A 20,333-nucleotide genomic window follows, 5' to 3' on the forward strand; every position below is an offset into this window, starting at 1 on the left:
GGAGGCATGATGTAGCAAAAATGCCGAGTGGCCTATTAGGAGAATGTTTCGGAGTTATTTTCTCGTGTGAAGTGGAATAAAACACCCTTTTTAATCCTAACACGTGGCACACAAATTAATAATTTTCCTTCTCTCGGATTACAAGTGTGGTGATGTGGTGTGAAATTTGTGAGAGAGATAATATATATATATATATATATATATATATATATAAAAGGAGCGGAATACTCTGAAGCCACGGTGTTATTCCCGCCTGCTGCACTGTGCGTGTCTCGGCAAAAGGCGATGTTTGACTTCAAATGCCATATTTAGGAAAAATGCTTGATCGCTTTGAGTGACTGGGGCGGCGACGAATGGCGTCTTGTGATTTGGGGAGACGGGTTGAGCCCGGCGAGGACGCGCGTCAGAGCCAATAGTATTGGAGAGCCTGTGTGTGCATAAGCGGTGGATGGAGCTACTCTGGGTATACTTCCGCGTCCAATGCGTGTTCATGTGTAGGTTGAATGGATGAAACGGAGAGAGCGGAGAGGTATAGGCATGCTGTGATACGGCCCTATATATTTGCCGGCAGGACTATCTTCCTTTTAAAGACAACCTCCTCCTTGCATTGGTTTCCACTCAGTGATGTCGCGTATTTGTGTGGCGCACCTGTAAAGAGCGAGACAGGCTGAAGCCGGCTTTTTTAATTATTTGATTCCTTTTATTTCTTCTGTTCCTTTTTTTCCCTTTTGTTCCATGCATTTGCTGAAAGGAAATCATTTCTGTGTTTTGATTTAATAAATATTTCATTTCCCTCATTTTATCTTGTTTGTGTTGGCTTTTTATGTTTCCAAGTTTGAACTAAGAGAGAGCGGAATTCATCATTTGACACGCTATTGGCCAGGTGTTTCATTCAGAGATTGTTTGCCCTAAGGACGTCCATAACTTTCATTTATAGAAACGGTAAGATATTTTTTCCACATTTGCTCATTCACCTGAAACATTTTTAACCGATTTTTCTATCCTGTGTCAGTTTATTGAGGACAGTGTGTGAGAGCAGATCATGCATCCAACTGTAGGCTGTCGTATTGCATGCAAACGCGAAAGTGACCGTGGTGCATTCATGTTTCCATTGACGGCTGATTTTGGCATATCATAGACTTACACGACCGAGATGAGCGGGGTATCTCTGGACATGTGCTCGTTTCAAAATCGTCCACGGTTGCAGACATGGACGCATTTATTGCTCTCTTGTGTAGAAATATAGGCCTTGTTGGAGTGCTGAAACGTGGGATCCGCACAGTAGTCGGTTATGTTACCGCATCTAAAGTAAATACGTTAGCAAATCAGGTTGAAAATATCACCGTTTTAATGTACAATGTCACATTTGTAGTTTAAATAATGGCTGCAAAAAAACAAACCAACCATGTAGGCGACTTGATATTTAACCTGAGCTCCTTTCTCAATATCAAAACTTGCATTGTAGGCTATAAAATATTAAATTTATGGCCAATTTCACATATGATTTACACTAAATCGTAGATATTGTGAGGACAGCTTCTTGGATTTAAATGTAAAATAGCACAAGATGCTTGAGGATTTAGTGTAACTCTGGAAGGAGTGATGCTATATAGGTTAAGTGCAGCCTGTGTGCGTTACTTGGAGTTGCTTGATGATATAAGTTCTGCTATCATAGGTATATTTGTGTGGGATTTCTAAATGTACACGCATGCCTTTAACTGTAAAGTGCAGACAAATCTACCTACTGAAAAGAAAACACACTCTGGATTTGTATCCACAGCGTTTGCATGCCAAAGGCCACCTACCAACACTACTATTTGATTCGATTTTGTTTTTAATACCTATATTAATGCAAAAAACATGTGTGTCTGGCACTAGGAGCAAAAGTCACAGTGGAGTCAATTAAATCTAAAATAAAAACTGCAATGCTTTTAAATTAGTGTTGTAATTTTAGAGGATCAAACTATACTATATAATTTTTCTAGTTTCTCCTGTTGGCAGCACCTGGCGCAGCTTTTGGGGCAACCGGTCCAGCAGTTTCATTGTTAGGTTTTTTTTTTTTTGTTTGCTTTTGCTCGAAACTGCAACCAGTGCTAGGTAGCACGGAATAAAACTACACCTGCAGCAAATCAATGACTTATTTCCGGGTTAGAGACGGGGTCTTCGTTGATTGGTTGAGGGTCTGATTAGTTTACATAGGGTAGCCGCGTTCCCGCCACCGCCCCCTTTTCTACTGCGCAAAGGCCGAGACCGAAAGTTTGATGTCTGCAGACTTTACATCAATAAATACCCGTGACGCAGATTGAACACTTCAAGGTAAGACACCACAAAGGCACAGTGTCAAAATATTATCTGTCGAAGTGAACTGCGCCGAAAATTAACACCAAAAAAGGGTATTTAACAAGTTACTGTAGCTAGCGAGGTCAAACTGTAGCTGACGCAGCGACGTCGGACATGTTGCTAGCAGAACTTCATTGGAAATGTAAGTGTTTTAAAGTAAGATAGGGTTTGCCCGTATTATCGAACGATTAGCTGGGTAAATTAATCGTTGCAGTAGCAGCAAGCGAAGACCCAAATATCGGCGCTACCGAACACAAAAGACTTTGCCCATTTATAATGTGGCCCGAGCCCCACGAACCGACTTTCACAAACGCCGCAGTCGACACCAAACTGCCTCGTTTCCCTCCAGCTGTGGTAGACGAAGCTTGCTTTTGGCTTCTGTCCAAACCGCGTTATACTGACCAGCCACGCCGGTTGCTGGTGCAAACTTAATTGACTAGCATGAGGGTGCAGTTTCACAAAGCTAAGATTGTATGCAAAACATAAAACGCCCTATTTTGGTTTTCAGCTACAGACAGCCGTGTTTTGGGGAGAATTTTCTGGGTAATTTGCACTTTACATGAACCGAGCTTGAGTTGCAGTTGCTCTTGTTGCGCAGGTTGCGCAGTAGCACAGGTGTCACAGATTAATCAATTAAGGGAGGCAGCTCTCAGCTCTCCCCCTTTATTTACTTCACGTTAGAGCTCAACAAATTAGAAACGCCACACCTTTAAACACAGTTGGTTTACAGTCACCTTTTAACCTTTTAACACAGCATTGGGTTTACTTTAGATCACGTTTACATCAATAAATACATACAAGTATGGAACATTGCAGCAGGTGTACTTTTTGCAGTACTATATCATACAGTATATTTATCATTGCCAATAATTTGCGAAAATCTTATACATTTCTGAGTTAAACTTTAGCAAAACATTTATTTAGATGTACATTTATTCTGTTTACACACATTGGCAAGTCTTTAAAAAGTGTGATGGGTTTTTCATCCAGTGCATACATTTTCTGTATGTACTTTTTGAAATTAATGACAGGAGTCATAATTTACTACCTAATACTAATAAGCATTTTACCGTCAACTTGTACATGTTAAAAAAGGATGTTTTCGGGTTAATGCAACTCCAGGTAAAGGAACACAGTACTGTACATAATAGTTTTTGTGCTGAAGAACTGTGCAGACAATTGTTAGACTGTACTATATTGTATAAGCAGAGGCATATTCTTTCTATTTCGCATTTTTTGTGCTTCTGATTGTGGTATCTGGCCTTGAATATTGAGCAGGTGAATGTGCTGAAGCCACAGGCATCTGAGTTATAGTTGGCAGTCTGCAGTGAGTAATCTTCAGTTGGTAGGTCATAAAAAGATTACATGTCGGCGAGCCAGCAGCTAAGAGCCTGACCAGTTAATTTACCAGGAGGTTGCCAACACACAGGACATCTGTGGTCCTGTGGGTATTGGGGTGTGTGTTTGGGGGGGGGTAATATACTGTTGGCCAAACTATAGAGATAACATAATTTCTAAGAGCATATTTAAGACATTTGCACATTGTAGTGCCTTAATTTTATGCGGTTTCTCAGTTTAACATCTTTTCAGGTATTGGTTTGATGCTATGTGATATGAGAAATTTTTAAGATATATAATAAAATAGATTTATAAAAAAAATAGATAGTATCAAAAAAAATAAATAAAAACAATGCCAGAATCAGGTGCCATGACTTAAGTTTTGGTGTTTGTAGTTTTAAGAGCAGTGTTGCTATATTTAAGTAGCTAGATTTTGCAGTTTGATATTAATATAAGTAATGTCAAGTGCACAAGAGAAAATCTTAATTCAAATTAAGTATAATTGAAGATCTCATCACAATTTAATTTAGATTGAAGATGCCCACATGTTCCCATTTCTCTGTATGCATGTATGCTGCTTGCAGGCATTTTTCCTCTTCAGTGTCCATGCGACTTCTACTGTTTCAGCAGCCTCTGTGCTCCTGAGAGCGACAAGAGATAAGAGCGGTTGTCTTTATGTATTATGGAGCCCCCACGTTTGCCTTTCTAAATAAAGGCTGCTGACAGAGTGACTAAAATGCAGGACAGTGAGTGAACTTCCAAAGGCCACATCACTGTGTGCTGTACAGCAATGTGTGCTGCTGTCAGAACTGGGTTAGTTTACAGTGGGTGGCTTTGGCAAAAAAAGAGAGCAATTTTGCCCCTTTTGTCCTTCTTAAACGTCCATCCCATCCCCCTTTCTTCACGTCATGGCCTCCCCCTCTAACAACCCCCACCCTGCTCTGTCAGTGCTGCACAGGACTGTGTTCATTTGGTCGTCATTGTGTGTTGGCCACAGGGTGGCCCTACCTCTGCATGTGTGTGGGTCATTACTGCAGTGTTCCTGACCCTGTCACTGCATCACAGCAGCTTTTATAGATCACCACATCTCATGCTCTGTATAGGTGTTATGTGGTGAGTGTTGATTTGTGTTGTTTAATGTTTGGCTGTATTAGTGTGTAGGCCTGTGATGGTGAGAAGCAGAGGTAATATTAATAAACCTAGTGGTGTCTAAACAGACAATTCATTTTAATTTTTAATTATTGTATTGGAGCTCATAGCAACTGTATTGTAATATCTAAACCCTGATTTGGTGTTTGGGGCTTGGCTGCTAAATTGAGGAAATCAAGTAAGTTAAGTAAGGTTAATAATCTAAGACCTCCTGTCAAAAACAGTTAAAATAGCTGGGGCACTTAGGAGACTTAAACGTCAAAACTTCAGCATGAATCCAGAGCTAATGAATACTTTTAATTGTCACTTTCTTCTTTGTTTTAGCCGCTCTGAGTTAGTGTTTAAAGGTTGTCATTTGTATATATATATATGATTTGTTGTCTTGTGTTTCTGTTATACTTGAGTACGGGCTTCAGCACCTAATACTAAATCAGCCTTGTCATCACACTGTCTGCCTTTTTGATTATAAATGGCCCGCATACCTTTTATGTATAGCAGATGTCCTTGTATCTGAAATTATTTTCTGCCGTGTAACAGTAGGTTCAACTCTCAATCCATTCTTCGGTTGTTTCTTTTAGAGTTTCACTGTTAATAATAAACTTATATATTGTTAGAACAAATACATTTGGCTTTGATTATGTGGTATTAACAATCGAAGTACCACTGAGTTAAGTCTGTGTTCATAACTAAAAGCTGCAGGAACAGGCTTTAAAAAAAAATCAAAACATACTCAGAGTTTTTTTATTTCAAATGTATTTAAAAAAAATTTTTTAACATAGTAGAAAATTATGATAACACAGCTGGACGATATGGAGAATATTGTTTTTCACAAGCAGTGACAAGTTGATATTTTTACACTGGTTCTCAAACAGCATCAAACCAGAAAGAATAAAAAATGCCTCTGGTGAAAATTTCAGAATAAGCCAATATTGATGAACATGTGTTGCGGACTCTTGAGCAATACAAGCTACCCAAGTGAATTTTATTTCAGGCGGACTCAGTGGTAAATGTTTTTTTTTTTTTTTTTTCTTCTGACATTGCTGGATTATTCCTTTCTGCAAAAGTGTTGGTGAGAAATCATGCCCTTCTACTTTGGAGGCAGGCTGCCAATTATAAGTCAGTATTGCATCACTTTTTAGTATTATTCTGACCGGCTCTGGTATGAGTGAGCTGCTGCATAACTGCTCCGCTCTCAACCCTTTCCACTGTGGCATTGCACCTTCAGGAGAAACTCTATCAAAGTATTGAGAGTGCATCTTTGTTGATACATTTTTGCTCATCTTTAAATGTTTAACTGCAAACAAAGCTGACATGCTAGTGGAATAGTGGAGAAAAATACATTGAATCACTGACAACAGTTTTGAGGTGTAGACTGCTGAGCAACACAACATCAAAGACAGCATGAGAAGTAGATTACAAGCCTGACATATCCCCCAGTTAAAGGAGCTGTATGCAACGTTCAGAGCATTAATATAGCAGCAAAGACGTATTTCCTATGTAAAGACAAAGTGCAGTAATGGCATCCTGGGTACAGAAACATGTCACCCTCCCTCTGTGTCTGTTTGTAATCCGAGCTTCTCTTTTTTTCTTTGTTGTGGTAGCCCTTCATGCCGTCTGTACACTTTAGTGCAAATCCCTTTGAGTGTGTTCCAATAGAAAGCTCATTGCCCTGCTTTACACGGTGTTAATAAAGTTATTGCTGTTAGCACCGTCCCAACCCACGTTGGCAGAACAGCGTTGTTGCAGTTATGTTTATCAGCCACCCTTTGGTTCCTTCCCATGTTAACACTGGTAGCACTGTTAACACTATTGCAGTTGTTAGCACAGCGGTTGCAACAACGGTATGAGATTTTCATTCGTTCCAAATATCATTTCACCACGCTATATGGTATTATACAGTTGGTATTATTTTTATTATTGTCAGGTACAGTTAACCTTAAAGGAGTAAAAATCATAACCCCCCCATGTTAAATAGCCTAACTTTGCAGCTGAAATAATTATGTTTACAGCCTGGTAAAAAATGATATAGGTCTCAACATGTGATTTCAAAATTTATTACAACTGCATGGGAGATAACTTTCTGTATGACTCATCGGTTTACATTTTATTAAGGCTCAAAGGTATGCATAATTAAGGGCGGGGCAACTTTAAGTGACAGGGTGTCTAATGATTAGTGTCCTCGGCTTCTAAATCAGATCCACCCCTAACTCCTCCACAGCGCCAGCCTCTCACCATTATATGGTCACTTCTGGCTCTGAAAAAACAAGATGGCCACAACCGAAATGCTGGAGTCAAAGCTTTAAAACTGCAGTCCATAAACCAATTGGTGATGTCGCTGTAGTTAGAGCTATTATATTTACAGTGTATGTTTGAGAGCCATGTGAAGGCAATCCTTGCTCACACTCTGAATCACAGATATGCTCTAAATGACACAAACAGCTTCTTTAAAGTCAAAGTAGTAAATCTTTCAACCTCAAAAGTGCATATTTAAGGCACATCAGGAACAACTACATGAACATCACATTAATTTCTTATGAAAAGAGAAATCAGTGAAAATGTATATCGGCGACACTTACACCCAAACATTTAATGTGACCAGTACTGCCATTAAACCTTATTTTTCTCATGAAGGTACAAGTGATCCAGATCATTTTACAACATTTTATGCTGTTGCATTTGCCTTACCACACGTCAGTATGTGGGTAGACTAGTCACATCTGTGTTTTCAGCTAGGATATTTTGAACTGTTACTTGTGGGCTTTTAGTTTTCAAGGACAGGCCGTGCATGTCAGTGTGTGCACTCTGGAGTTCCTCACTCTGCAGCTTGTCACGCATACTTGGTCAATTTAATCCTCTGAGGAGCTAGTAGCAGAGATTCGTGCCTCCTCACTTTAAGTGCTCAGTGTCACATCAGTACATGCTGATCTCACTGTTGGCATCTGGTTCAAGTTCAAGAAGTTCTACACTTAGTAAGATCTGTAAATGGGCCAAACTACCCAATTTTTTATGTATGACAAAATCTTCAAGCTTCGCCTTACTGCCTTTCCCCTCATGGATCTTGTGTTTGTCAAAAACACATTGTTTTTAATGTGTTTTTATCCCATAAAAGGTCTTTAAAGAAATGTACTTTACAGTATGTTGTTTTATACTGCCCTAATCCCTGAAATTGACAGACTGGCTGAAGAAAACAGATGCCAACCGATGCGTAATCAAAATCAAATATAACCATTTTGTGCAATATTGCTGGCAATGCTTTAAAAGTATGAATCGGTGTGCTTATACAGAAAGAGGCTGCAGGAGGCTGACGGATGTGCATTAGTGCAAACAAAGTTTAGTGTATTTGACTCTTTTCCTCCCCCTCCCCTTATCACTCAAATCTTTCAAAGAAAGTAAAACTTATCTTTAAAAATCAACATTTGCAAGTATGACAGTTATATAATGTTTCCAAACCTCGCTAGATTTCTTGATGGCCTTTACTGAAGCTGCCGTTAATTGAAACTAAAATGGCTAAGTATCCTCTAGTGGCAGTTGGGACTTAAATACATCATTTGGATTTATTTAATTTAGCGCCAAAGGAGCTTTAGTGTGCTTGGTTGTAGGCTGCTTTAGTTATAAATGTCTATCCTCACGTTGTGGTGCATCAAAGAAGTTTTTGTCACAGTTCACAGAACATTATTGTTGATCAGCATAAATGCTCACATTATTCTTGTTCTTGGTGTGGATGGCTCTTTATGGTTGCTGAACAGGATATATGCATGAAATGTTGTCAGGTTGTCACTGATTCCATACCGGTTGATTTACAGCTTTACTTCAGTCAAAAGTTTGATCAGCTGTGAAATCTTGCTTCCAAGCACCCACTCAAAGTCACTTTTCCATGTAATTAATTAGCACAATCAGTGAGCTGCTAAAACAGAGCCAATGCCACCAGCTTCCGAGGTTGAAGCGTGACACATGGCACTAAAGAAAAGTAGAGTAACTGACGAAGTATCTGAGTGAACCACTTCCATGTAAAGTCACTGCAAAGCTGTGACGTTAGTTTTAAATGTCCCTTATGGCTCTTGTATATTGTCACAGTGACACTATAGATAACTTGTATGTGAAGTCAAAATAATTCACTGTATTTGAATTGTGAATCACTTTCTCTTCAAAGTGACGCTGCGTGCGGAGGCTTTTCTCCCCCTTGTGAGAAGGCTGTGGGATCTGAGAGTACCAATAACTAAACACGCTACACTTTAATGAGTCCTAAAAGGCAACCCGCTCAGTGGGGTAAAATTGTGGAGGTGGATGGGTTTATCTTAGCAATGATGGGAAAACAAAAAAAGAACCTCGTGGTCTTTATCTGGGGCTGGTTTCTGACGAAAACTGTGAGGCAAGGCCTCTAGGGAAACAAGATGCTCCGCACTCAAATGCCTGCACTAAGAGGAGGCTGCTGGCTGGCTGCACACAGTGAAAGCCTTGACTGAAATTTTTGGGGAGCGGCGTACTGCCAAGCTTTCTCTTCCAAGTGTTTATCTAATGAAATATTTCTGCCTTGTGGCACTATCTCAAGCGGGACAATAGCCAATGTTTGTGCTTTGTACTTAGAATAAAAGGTGAAACATATGAAATGGAGATTGAAGTAAGTCATTTTCTTCAACACAATATGTTCTCTTGTGGCCTGTTTTTCTCTCTTGTTACCATGCGTGTGGAGACGCTGTTTCTGACTTAGAATTGTGATTTTTGGCATGTGAAAAAACTTTGGCTGAATATCACGTAGGTTTTTGAAATGTCTGTCTTTGTGCCCTTTATGTCATGTTAACAAAACTGCAAAAAAGTTGACACGTGAAAGCAGTACTGATATTTTGCAGTCACCAACTGGTTTTATATTTTGAGACCAATAACAGATGGAAAGAGCAGCAGGAGGGGCTCAGTTGACCTGCAAAGTTCAAGCCCCCATCCTTGCGTTACTGGGATGCTTGCAGTGTTGATGGTGTTGATGTAGACTGCACTTGGCTCAATTAGTTTTGCTCTAATCAGTTGAAGTTGAGCATTGGACAGCAAACTCTGATTTGATACAGAGGATGATAGATAAGGTTAGTGTTGTACTTCCCTGAATCCGTTTCTGGGGTTGGCAGTTACTCGGTTTTATCATTGTCATTAGGATAGCATGGGTATCATGTCTGTGTTTTAGTCTAAGCTAAGGCATAACAGTGGAACTCAAATTATTACACTTTTACCCCTTGAACTGACCATATTTAGATATTTAGATTATGCTGTCTGGAGCAGAGTAGGTGTTAAAAATATATGTATATATGCAAATGTATCATTTATAAGCTGTTTAAAATGTCTCAAAGCCACAGAGTAGTGTAGGTTCATTGTAGTATGTCATGGCCTGCAGCCTGCAGACACTACTTGTTATGAAAGTGGTCTGTGCAGCAGTGAACGGCATAACTTACAAGTCTGTTCTGGGGAATGAGCATGAGTACTTGGACATTGGTATTTGTTTAGCCTGTATAGTAATCACATTTTCCTTTTTTGCTTTGTAAAAGAGAACTGATATACAATATATATTGACCCTGTTATACATTAAAGTTTACTTTTTTTGACAGGAGGCAGTGATTTAAGTGCTCTCTATGAATATCTGCACATTTCTGTGTAATAAACAAGTGATCTAACCTTACGGGCAGATTGAAGATTGAGCCTATGAGTAGTGTTGTAAAGTATTTTTGAAAATAAAACAAAATGAATGATACTTGGTTATCATAGCTTATCTGTACAGTGTGCAGCACAGAAATGCAGGCTAATACCTCTTCCTAACTGGATGTGAATAATGGAGCGAGCAAACATCAGATTGTTTAAATGTTTCCCAATACAAATTTCCTAATTTGCCTCACGCGTTAGCAAAAAGGATAAGTGACTTGTTGCTTTTTTGAAAAACTGTTCACCCTAGCTCTATTTGGGAAAAGTTTTGCATTCGCTCTCTTGCTGCATGTTAGGAAGAGGTGAAACCCTAATCTTTACCAGCAATTTTGCTCAAGTGTTCATTTTAGACTCTGTTCTTAAGTTTGTTTGTTTTTTCTTATATTTAAGAGAGAGCTTGATGAAAATTTACTGCAAAGCCCCAAATGAAGAAATAACAAATAATAAAATGTCCATCCCTAGTCTGTACTCTATCTTAAACTACAACTATTAATTGCTGTCTGTATAAAGTTAGTTTTACACATCTACAGTATCTTAGCTACAGATGACAAGGAATATTAATGATTGAAGATTGATTTACCATCCTGGGACACCAGTTTCTAGAATAGGAGGGACAATATTTATAAAATCTCTTTTTGTGTAATTCACATCACAGTGTGGGTAAACATAGTGATACAGTGCATTTTCTGGCAAAATGGCACGGTGAAAGATGTTTTTACTTTGCTAATGTGTTGAAGCTTTGAGTGTCAATGCAGTTAGCACTTGTAGTCTTAAGATGCCCATCAAACTAACTAGTTGACTGCTTCAGGTCTTTTTTTTTTCATAACAAAAAAAAATCCCTGCAAAAATGATCATGACAGGTACACACCACTACTTAGTGATGCTCATTTCAGTATGTCCTCACAGATTGATGCTGCTAAGCCAACCTCTTACTAGCCAGTGAAGAATCAACTGTCCTTGTTCAGGCTTTGAATGTTTCCATAATATTCTCTGTACATTATTGTCACTTGAAAGACAAATTACTCATCTGGGCTTATTGTTTCTCTAGTGAATGGAGTTTATGTGGTAATAGGTCATGTGGGTGTAAGCTATTTGCTGTATGGCTGTAGTTTCTATTTTTGCTTGGGTTATGTAGTCAGTGGGTTTTGACCTTGGTTTAGGGACATGCCAGTGAATCAAATGAGTCATGTATTTGCACTTGTACACTGCATCACTGGCAGTTCAGCGTGTCTACAGTAAATTTAGAAGGCTGAAAAGGATGGATGTTTTTCATAAAACAGGTACAACACAAATGTCTCCTCAATCTGCAAGCAATATTGGCCTGAATGTTCACATTTTACAGCAGGAATTATTGATTGACCATTTTGAGTCATTGTCACAGTTCACAAAAAACAGACATTACAATTTATTGGTAAAACAGAATTTTTAGAATAGGATACGCAGGTAGGGTTCGACATGGGAAGGAATTTCATTTGATTGTTGAAAACTGGCATGTCATAGTAACGATACATCTGTCCCGGTCAGAGAGATGAGGCAAATTGAATGCTTCATGTGTCTTTAGTTGCTGAAGCAGTCCACTGTAAAATACCTTGCATGTTATCGGGAGCTGTTGCAGGTAACACTTTCCTCAAAGTGAATAATTTTACAGTAACTTACAGTTTGTTTTTAAAGAAACAAACACACACTAACCTAGCATGCTGTTGCTAGCTAACTTAATTTAGCTCTGTGCAGCCAAAAGTTGCAGATTGACTGACAGGTGGGTGCCATGTTATTTGTGGAAACTGATTGGAATGAGCATACAAAAGCACATCACATTTTGTTTTACAGGAAGAAAAACATTGTATTTTTATGTAAGAATACAAAGAAGCTGACTTTTTGTACATTAATTTACTTGCAGTAAGGGTTAAAAATGCATTTTAATGTCATTTTTACTTTTTCGTTGCTAAATTATGTGCTAAGTGGATGTTTTGCATCAGCCTTTCAGTCTTCCAATGATTGAGTCTTTCTATGAATCAAACTTTTTATGTTCCAATACAAAAAGATACATTTGCAATAGATTTTATCTTCACAATTTCTAAAAAAGTTTTTGACAATTTCGACGAATGTAACCTAATTAACAAAGCAATTAGCCATGTGATCTTGATCGACACAAACCATTCTGTTCCTGATAAGTGTGCTATGTACTATGTATGGCAAACACACACATTCTCCCTACTGACAGGCTTTCTTCTGTGCACAGAGATACAAGCTGATATGCTTTCAGAGCAGAAAGACATCTCAATATCTAGATAAATAACACTGTTAAGTACATTGTCATTTTTAGTCAAGCTATCACAGTGAACTCTCATCACACACACTCACAGTACACCTCCAGTTTTTCACACTTGCATAAGCTGAGGTCGTAATTATTTTCTAATCGAATAAGAGTCCAGAGCGGATCTACAGCTGTTTGATCTGACTGACACCGAGCTGTTTGCTGCAATTTGTCAGTTCACGTGCATTTATGTACATCATGATGCACAGCACAGCCAATCCCTGAAACTGATGGTGACAGCTGAGATGTGACAGTGTTGTAACACAATTAACAGAGAAAAGCAGCAAATAAAAAAATTGGCTTGTTCAAAAAATAGAAGGTGATCGTCTTCAATCATGGCAGCTGCACTGACTTTATTTAGTCAAGATTCAAAACACTGTCAAGTATTGGTCAAAAAAATACTATTTTACTAATACAAAAGCCTTTAACTGAATGTGTAAAAGAAAAATGTCAGAGGGAGAAAGTGTGAAAACTCCAGTATGCAGCACATATTTATAAGCATGCATATATAATTGTATGAGACCACAGAACAGTACATTTTAGATGGCAGAGATATTCCGACAAAAAGTAGTGCAAGCAAAATGACATAAATAATTAAATCTCTACTTTTGGCTTTCTGGAAAGAAAATGGATAAGGAATGTTTTTAATTCATACTTTATCTATCTCTTTTGATAAAAATGGTTAAACTAAAAGTGGCACATTGATTTGAGATGAAGAAGTTTCCAAGAAGAAATACTGATCAGATTTAAACCTGTCCATTGTACACATGCAGTGTTGATTTCTGTTTTCATCACTTGAGTAGAGAAAATCAATTTACATTTGAATTCCGGCAAGTTGACATTTTCACTAGATACAGCCAACATAGTTAAAATACAAATACACCTTATCTGTGTTGTATTTTGAACGAAAGCATGCAGCTCAGAATATCTGTTATAGTCTGCATGAATCTGCGATTTAACTTTTAATCTACCAACAAGTAATGCAGATGGAACAGTAGCCTAAACATAATGTCTACATGCAGTAGGTAAAAGTGTAACTCAAAAGTTTCATCACTTTGTTATATCGATTCTTTGGACAATGATATGAACTCTGCTGGTATCACAAAGTCTGTGGCAATATGGTTTAGGGGCTTGCAGCACATGACGATATCAATAAATATCCTCATTGTCTTTTTCCTTGCTACTTGCTGCGAGGCTAAAGGCGCAATTTGAATATTTAGGACTGAAATGGAGACATAGAGGTGCCATGGAAATTTCAAAATTGTTTGAGCATGATGGCACTGCTGTACGTGGCTTATTTTACTAGGGTAAACAAAACACAACACTAAAAAAATACATTTCTTTTGACGCTAGCGAGGCACTCTTTATTTTAGGTGAGGCAGGGCACCTCTAAGATAAAATGCTGTGAAAGACCTATTGATGAATAAAATGAGCACATTTTGTGTGTAAATGGCAGCACTTGGTGCAAATGTTTAATGATGCTAATATTATCATTTTGATTTTCAACTATGATCAGTTTTGTACATTTCTATCTTAATTTCCAGATTCAAACAAGTTGACTGTAACAGTTGTCCATAAATTGTTTGAATGTTTATGTAAACATGGTGCGGCACTTTTTGGATTGTGGGTAGTGGTCATTGTGAGATTTTCCTCACAAATTGCTTAGGCCTGTTACAAAGTATCTTATGATCCTTTTTAACCATGTTGTTGTGATTTAAGTTAGTTGTTGTCTGTTGGTGATATCTGGCTCATCTCGTCATCATGGATTGGATCCAGTTGTCTGTTGGTTTGTAGTCAAAGTTTGGGTTTGTTGAGACTTGGGAAACTTGCTGATTATTTCACTGTGGATGTTAGCAGTTCAATGCTTTGTCTGTGCCAAAGAGTGGATAACAAATGCAGGATATGTCAGCGTAATCTAAGCATTAGCTCTACTGCTGGATGTGAGCAATCTGAGCAGACCAATTGATTTGTGCTTTCGATTTTAGTGATCATCTTTGTGCAGCGCTCTCATCCATTTGACTAATTTGCCATTCCTCATGCTTATTGTCAGTGTTGTTGTGGCCAGGTTTCTCTCTTGACTGAACACTCTTAGTTCTGCTGTTTGCTCCTCCTGCAGATGAATTGTGACTAAGTGAAACATTGCCTTTTGCTTCTCTTCTGGTTTAAGACAATCTACATGGACAGCTGGTTCAAAAAATATAGCCTCTTTTTCTCCCCCCACAACAATGACATGTGATCACCTCTGACTGTTGCTTTTGTTCTTGTTGATCTAACATGAAGTACTTTTTGTGTCCACATTTTCAGACGGCAACTCCAAACTAACATGGCAGTCAGACTGTGCGATGTGGCTTCTCTGCTTAGAAGTGGTTCGTGGGCGCCTGAGCCTTGGACTGGGGTCTGTGGCACTTCTCTTTTGAAATCATTTGGCCAGAAGGCCTGCTTTCTGTCACAGCGCTCAGGCCATACCAATGACGTTAGCTCCCAGTCATATTTTGACACTCAAATTAAATTTGTCACATTTTCAATTTGGAATTCAGGCACTTTAAGAAAGGGTTTTGTTTAAGAAAGAAAGCACCCAAGTTGTTAATGTTTGACTGTATTGGTATGGTCTAAATCTGTCTGCTACTGTCTATTCTGATATGTTTATCTCATAGAATCACTTCTTGAAATGATGGCTTTATGCCTCCGTGTACAAACTAGTAAAAATGAAAAATAATATGCATAGTGGTGTGATTTCACTGATCTGCTTTCTGCACATGGTGAATCTGTTAACAAAGGATGACTCTTCATACATAAACTTGTTGCTGGTTGCCTTAACTGACTACCACATCATTTAAGGCCTGTTGTCCGATGCTAACATACCGATGGCTGCAGATATGGTGTGGCTATAGGCTTTGCATACTGTTTGCAGAATGAAATGTTTCACTTTTGTCGCCACATTTAACCTTGAAAGATATGTTTAAACATGCCACTTACCAACCTGAAAATTGCTTTATCAATTGTTGAGCTTCTGACAGATTAATAGACCGTCACATTACTTTCTCAGTAGAAAGTCTCTTCTGTTTGCCCAGAAACAAAAGCAGCAATCATGAATAGCAGAGAGGGAATTCATTGTGCAGTCTTTTTTGTCCCAACTTTTTTTTCTTTCACCTGTGGTTGCACTGTGAGATCTAACATTTCACATTTGGCTAGATATTTATGCTTAAGACACACATTCACATGATCAAATAGCCTGCACCAACCTGTTCTGAGGGGGACAAAGCATTGACATTCACAGCATCACAGCGTCTACTTCCTCCAAAGGTAGTGGCCTGTAATTTTAGCTCTACTATGCCACACTAAATTATGTTAATGCACAATAAAAAAAAAAACAGCATGAAGACTCACTGATGGTCTCTTTTTGACTTGTATTTTCCCCGCAGCTTAGCTGCTGTAATGTTGTTTTGTGTTGAAGTTATGAAATAAAAAAAATCCATTTCAATTAATCAGCATTCTAACAAAACACTGTTTCAATGTGTGAAGAGTTTCCTTTTTTAACTCGGCTGGTATTTTGATGTTTTTGCCTGATTTGCATTTGGTCTTGACTTGATTTTTTTCTTCTTTCTTTTTAGCAGGTAATTGCTGCCATGGAAACACAGCTGTCCAATGGGCCAACTTGCAACAACACAAGCAACGGTCCTTCAACAATCTCAAACAACTGCTCCTCACCTGTAGAGTCGGGGAGCATAGAGGACAGTAAAACTAACCTGATAGTCAACTACCTGCCTCAGAACATGACCCAAGAGGAGCTGAAGAGTTTGTTCGGGAGCATCGGAGAAATTGAGTCCTGTAAACTAGTTCGAGACAAAATAACAGGTAACGCAACTGTTTTCATTGATGTGGCTGGTTAATGCTCGGGCTCAACGCATAACTGTGCATTCTGAATTTGTTGGCATTTGGATTCATTTTTATTTAAATTCTCATATAAAATGGTTTTGATATTAGTTGAAAGTAATGTTACAAAAATGTTATCCTCAATAACTAACAGACATTCAACCCAAATGATGTACCAGTGGGGCTCTGCTTGCAGTGTTGTTATCTCATAAGCTTTTTTTGTTAATGTATGCACAGTGTGTAATTTCCTCTTTGTATATTTGACATCTAGCATCACAAGCATTTTTTTTTTTTTTTTTAACCTCAAATAACGGCAGAGGCCTTTGTTTTGGAAGTCAGCCAATCATTGTGCATCTCTTTATAAAGAATATCAGGCCCTGTCTTTACATAGTGGCGATTATAAAACCCTCCAAGCAGCAATGTAAGGACTGATTTTAATTGCTGTATATACTGCCTTAATATGTGGGATGATACTAGTACCACTAGCAAAAAATGGGCCCCAGGGGAATTAAAATGGATACTATTGAATACATGGCTTTTTACTCAGAATGATTTTCCTGGCTCTTTACTACAGGAATTTCAATAGACACTCAATTTAATTGCATTTTTACATTCCTCATATTTGGGCAGGTAGAGAACTTGCATATATAAGTTTTTTATGGGAGGAATGCAGCTGGCAGAGATGCACACTGTGTCGCCTTTGTGACGTGAGCAGGCAGCTTAACGGCTGAGGCTGCTTGATTCTTACTACTTGCTGTTTAGATCAAGGTTACCAAGACCTTCCTCCGTCTGTTTCTTAGAACGCACTCGGATGGTCCGGCCTCTGGCCTTTTTAAGGATGTATACACACATCTGTTACATTTGCATTTGGTCTTGAAACATTCACAGCCTTAGTTGACTGGACAGATATTTCCATTGAAATGAGGCTGCAGGGCAGGGGGCTCTTAGTTCAACAATGTTGCTCAATAAGAGGACAGAGCTTTGATAATTATAGATTATCTTTATTCTGAGACTTCAAGGTAGTCACCTTCATTAAATTAACATGGAAGATGTGTGCCCAACCACATCTGGCTTTAAAATATTAATAATGTTTAATATTTCACAATGCTTATGTATAGCTGACCAGTATTCACAGGTCTGTCTTGTCATGCTTGCTACTGTTCTTCACAGTTGCTAACAGTCTCAACTCTAAAAATGTTAAGTGCTCAAGTGTTTTTGGTTAAATTTATTGCTTGCTTCTATAAGCACATGAAGCTGTCCTCTGTTATGTTTTCTTTAAGAAGTATTTCTATTAAAGGTGCATTTTTAGTAAAGAACTTTTCTTTTTAAAGATACTGGAAGCTAAGGTTGTGGAAAGTGGGAGCTCAATTGGAGTGGCACTATATAAGTGCTCTATGCACGAAATCAAAGCTTTCATATTTTATGTCACTGGAAATAAATGGTAGCAAGTGGTAGACCACAAACCGAGGTTGGTGTATTTGTGGGCATGGAGGCGTTGGTGGCTTTCATTATAAATTTACTGAATTTAGACTTTTGGCATGCAACGATGATGAAAATTGTCAAGTGTGTAGTCTTGCATGGAATAAATGCCCTTATGAAGCCATGCATACAAGAGCTGCATTTGATTGTTGATGTGTGAAATGGGTTGTGCTGAATTGACAAGTGATCCTCGTCTAAAATCAGTGTTGAGCACAGTCTGCTCGGGTGATTGAACATAAATATGCTTGATAGGTTGCATATTTAGTGGAGCAAGTGTGAATGTAGCACTCAGAGTAATTTAAGTACAAGAAAATAAATGAAACAAGTTGTTTGAAATCAGCCTGCCCTTGAGTGAAAAGGGCTTGAGGCAACACTACATGCACCCATAAATTGGGGCAGTGAAAAATGTAGATTCAGATTCAGCAAGAAACATAAGTGAACTTTTTTGTGGTTTGACCAAGGAAATGATTTTCTGAGGACCCCCTCCCCCCTTTGTGTTGACTCAATCAAGTTTGATCTTTTAGGTGGTCTGTAAACAAAATAAATGAAAACATAACTGGATAAAAAAAAGAATATTTAGTTTAAATTTAAAAAACACAAGTAGATAGAAGTAGATAACTGCTTGAACCTTGTTGACTTGTTGTTTACCTGTTTTATTTTGATTTGTTAAATTTGTATTATTTTTTTTGCATATTTTACTGTCTGGAAATGCATGTCTAGCTCGATGATATTTTGCCTGCATACAGGGCAGCTGTGGTTTTAAACTATGGTATTCTACCAATTAACCATCAATTCATGGAGTGACGGGATAAATACTTTTGCTTTATTAAAAAGCAATAGTGAATATACAAAAGAGAAATTAAGACAGGGCTCTTAAACGAACTAATTGGTTTCTTTTTGTAGAAAAATGAACATTTTAATTGCTTGAATTGCATACAGTACTTAGGCTCCAAATGCTGCTTACATTACCCGATATTTGGCTTTTTGGCATGTTCCATGCATCACTGTGAGGGAAGGGGTGTGTGCGCATGTGTATAAATATCCGAACATAAATGTAGCCCATGCTTTCAAAATTTAACTTCAGTATTTTCATTTTAGCGGAGATGTCCCTAAATTTGCTAAAAGTTTTGCCCAAGACAAACAATATAAAATGCTGCAGTCAATTAGTGGCAAGTAACCAAGCCACCATATAACTTTCTGTCCTCAAAAGGGAAACTTTGCAGATTTTCAATCAGTTCTGTGTCACCGCAGGGTGGGCAGTTTGTGGCGATGATCGGTATTCGGCTTCCCTTCATGCTGCCTGAAGCTTCCTGCTCATCTACCTGAGGGTCCCTGGGTTTTGCATCATTCGGCGGACTTTTGAGGCAGTAGCAGCCCGGAGGGAGGCCGAGCGTAGTTAATTTGCATTCAACGTTACTGCCCATGTTGCAACACCATAACTGGTTGAAAGTCAGCATAATTAGCCATAATTAACATTTATTCTTTATGAGCCTCCGTCTGAACCAGTAATCACTGATTTATGTTAAATGCTTTCTTATGTTGTTTCGGCTCTGCTTTCTGTTAAGATGCTAAAGCTTTGATGTTAGGGTAGTCTGGTATTACAGTAGGTACATCGTACAGAGTTTTAATTTAAGTAAGTATTTCCCATACTTTGGACACTTTCTGTCGTTTTCTCTGGCCCTTCTTCTCTTTGCCGCTCACTATTTTCTCTCTTCTCCATTTTGCAATCCATGTAATCCAATCCTGTCCATTTTGTGGTTTTCCTCTTCATGTCTACTGTCCACAGCATTGTGCTACAGTAATGATCATCCATGCAATACACAGTTGGCTGATCAAAGTTACATAGATTATATTGAAGATTAAATGCAAATAATTTGCATCAGTGACTTACTCATTAAATTACGCAAGTTTCTCAAAGACTTCTCAAAGATCATTTTAGTGATTGAGAGGTCTCACGTAGTATTGTCTCTTGCTTTTCAAACAATAAAGTTTCAATTAGTCCAAGTTGTAGATATTAGCCATCAGGGTCATTAGAATCAGTGTATTTTCATTTAAATATCAGTTCAAAAAGTAACTTGCTAAACATTCCATAGTCATTGCTTGACATTGACGTCTGTTTCTGTAAAGGATGTGTCAATGCTACCTTGGATGGCGTAGTAAT

The 20,333-nt window shown here is 38.3% G+C and overlaps 1 protein-coding gene across 8 annotated transcripts in view; it reads left to right on the forward strand.

Moving 5' to 3' along the window:
* The first annotated feature begins 574 nt into the window (after positions 1-574).
* Positions 575-20,333, forward strand: part of elavl2 (ELAV like RNA binding protein 2) — a 34,203-nt gene continuing 14,444 nt past the window's right edge. For 2 of the 8 annotated variants that reach the window (XM_042512502.2, XM_042512506.2), the window contains exons 1-3: positions 2,163-2,316; positions 15,125-15,215; positions 16,432-16,675. In XM_042512502.2, the coding sequence (XP_042368436.1) occupies positions 15,144-15,215; positions 16,432-16,675 (316 nt within the window). In that variant the 5' untranslated portion in view covers positions 2,163-2,316; positions 15,125-15,143. Of the gene's footprint in view, positions 943-2,162; positions 2,317-2,341; positions 2,483-15,124; positions 15,216-16,431; positions 16,676-20,333 lie in introns of those variants that run through there. The other 6 variants (XM_088073304.1, XM_042512503.2, XM_042512504.2 and 3 more) reach the window with 6 other exon arrangements.

Source organism: Plectropomus leopardus, chromosome 23 (assembly GCF_026936395.1).
Source record: "Plectropomus leopardus strain MGB_pleo_1.0 chromosome 23, ASM2693639v1, whole genome shotgun sequence".
Classification (NCBI taxonomy): domain Eukaryota; kingdom Metazoa; phylum Chordata; class Actinopteri; order Perciformes; family Serranidae; genus Plectropomus; species Plectropomus leopardus.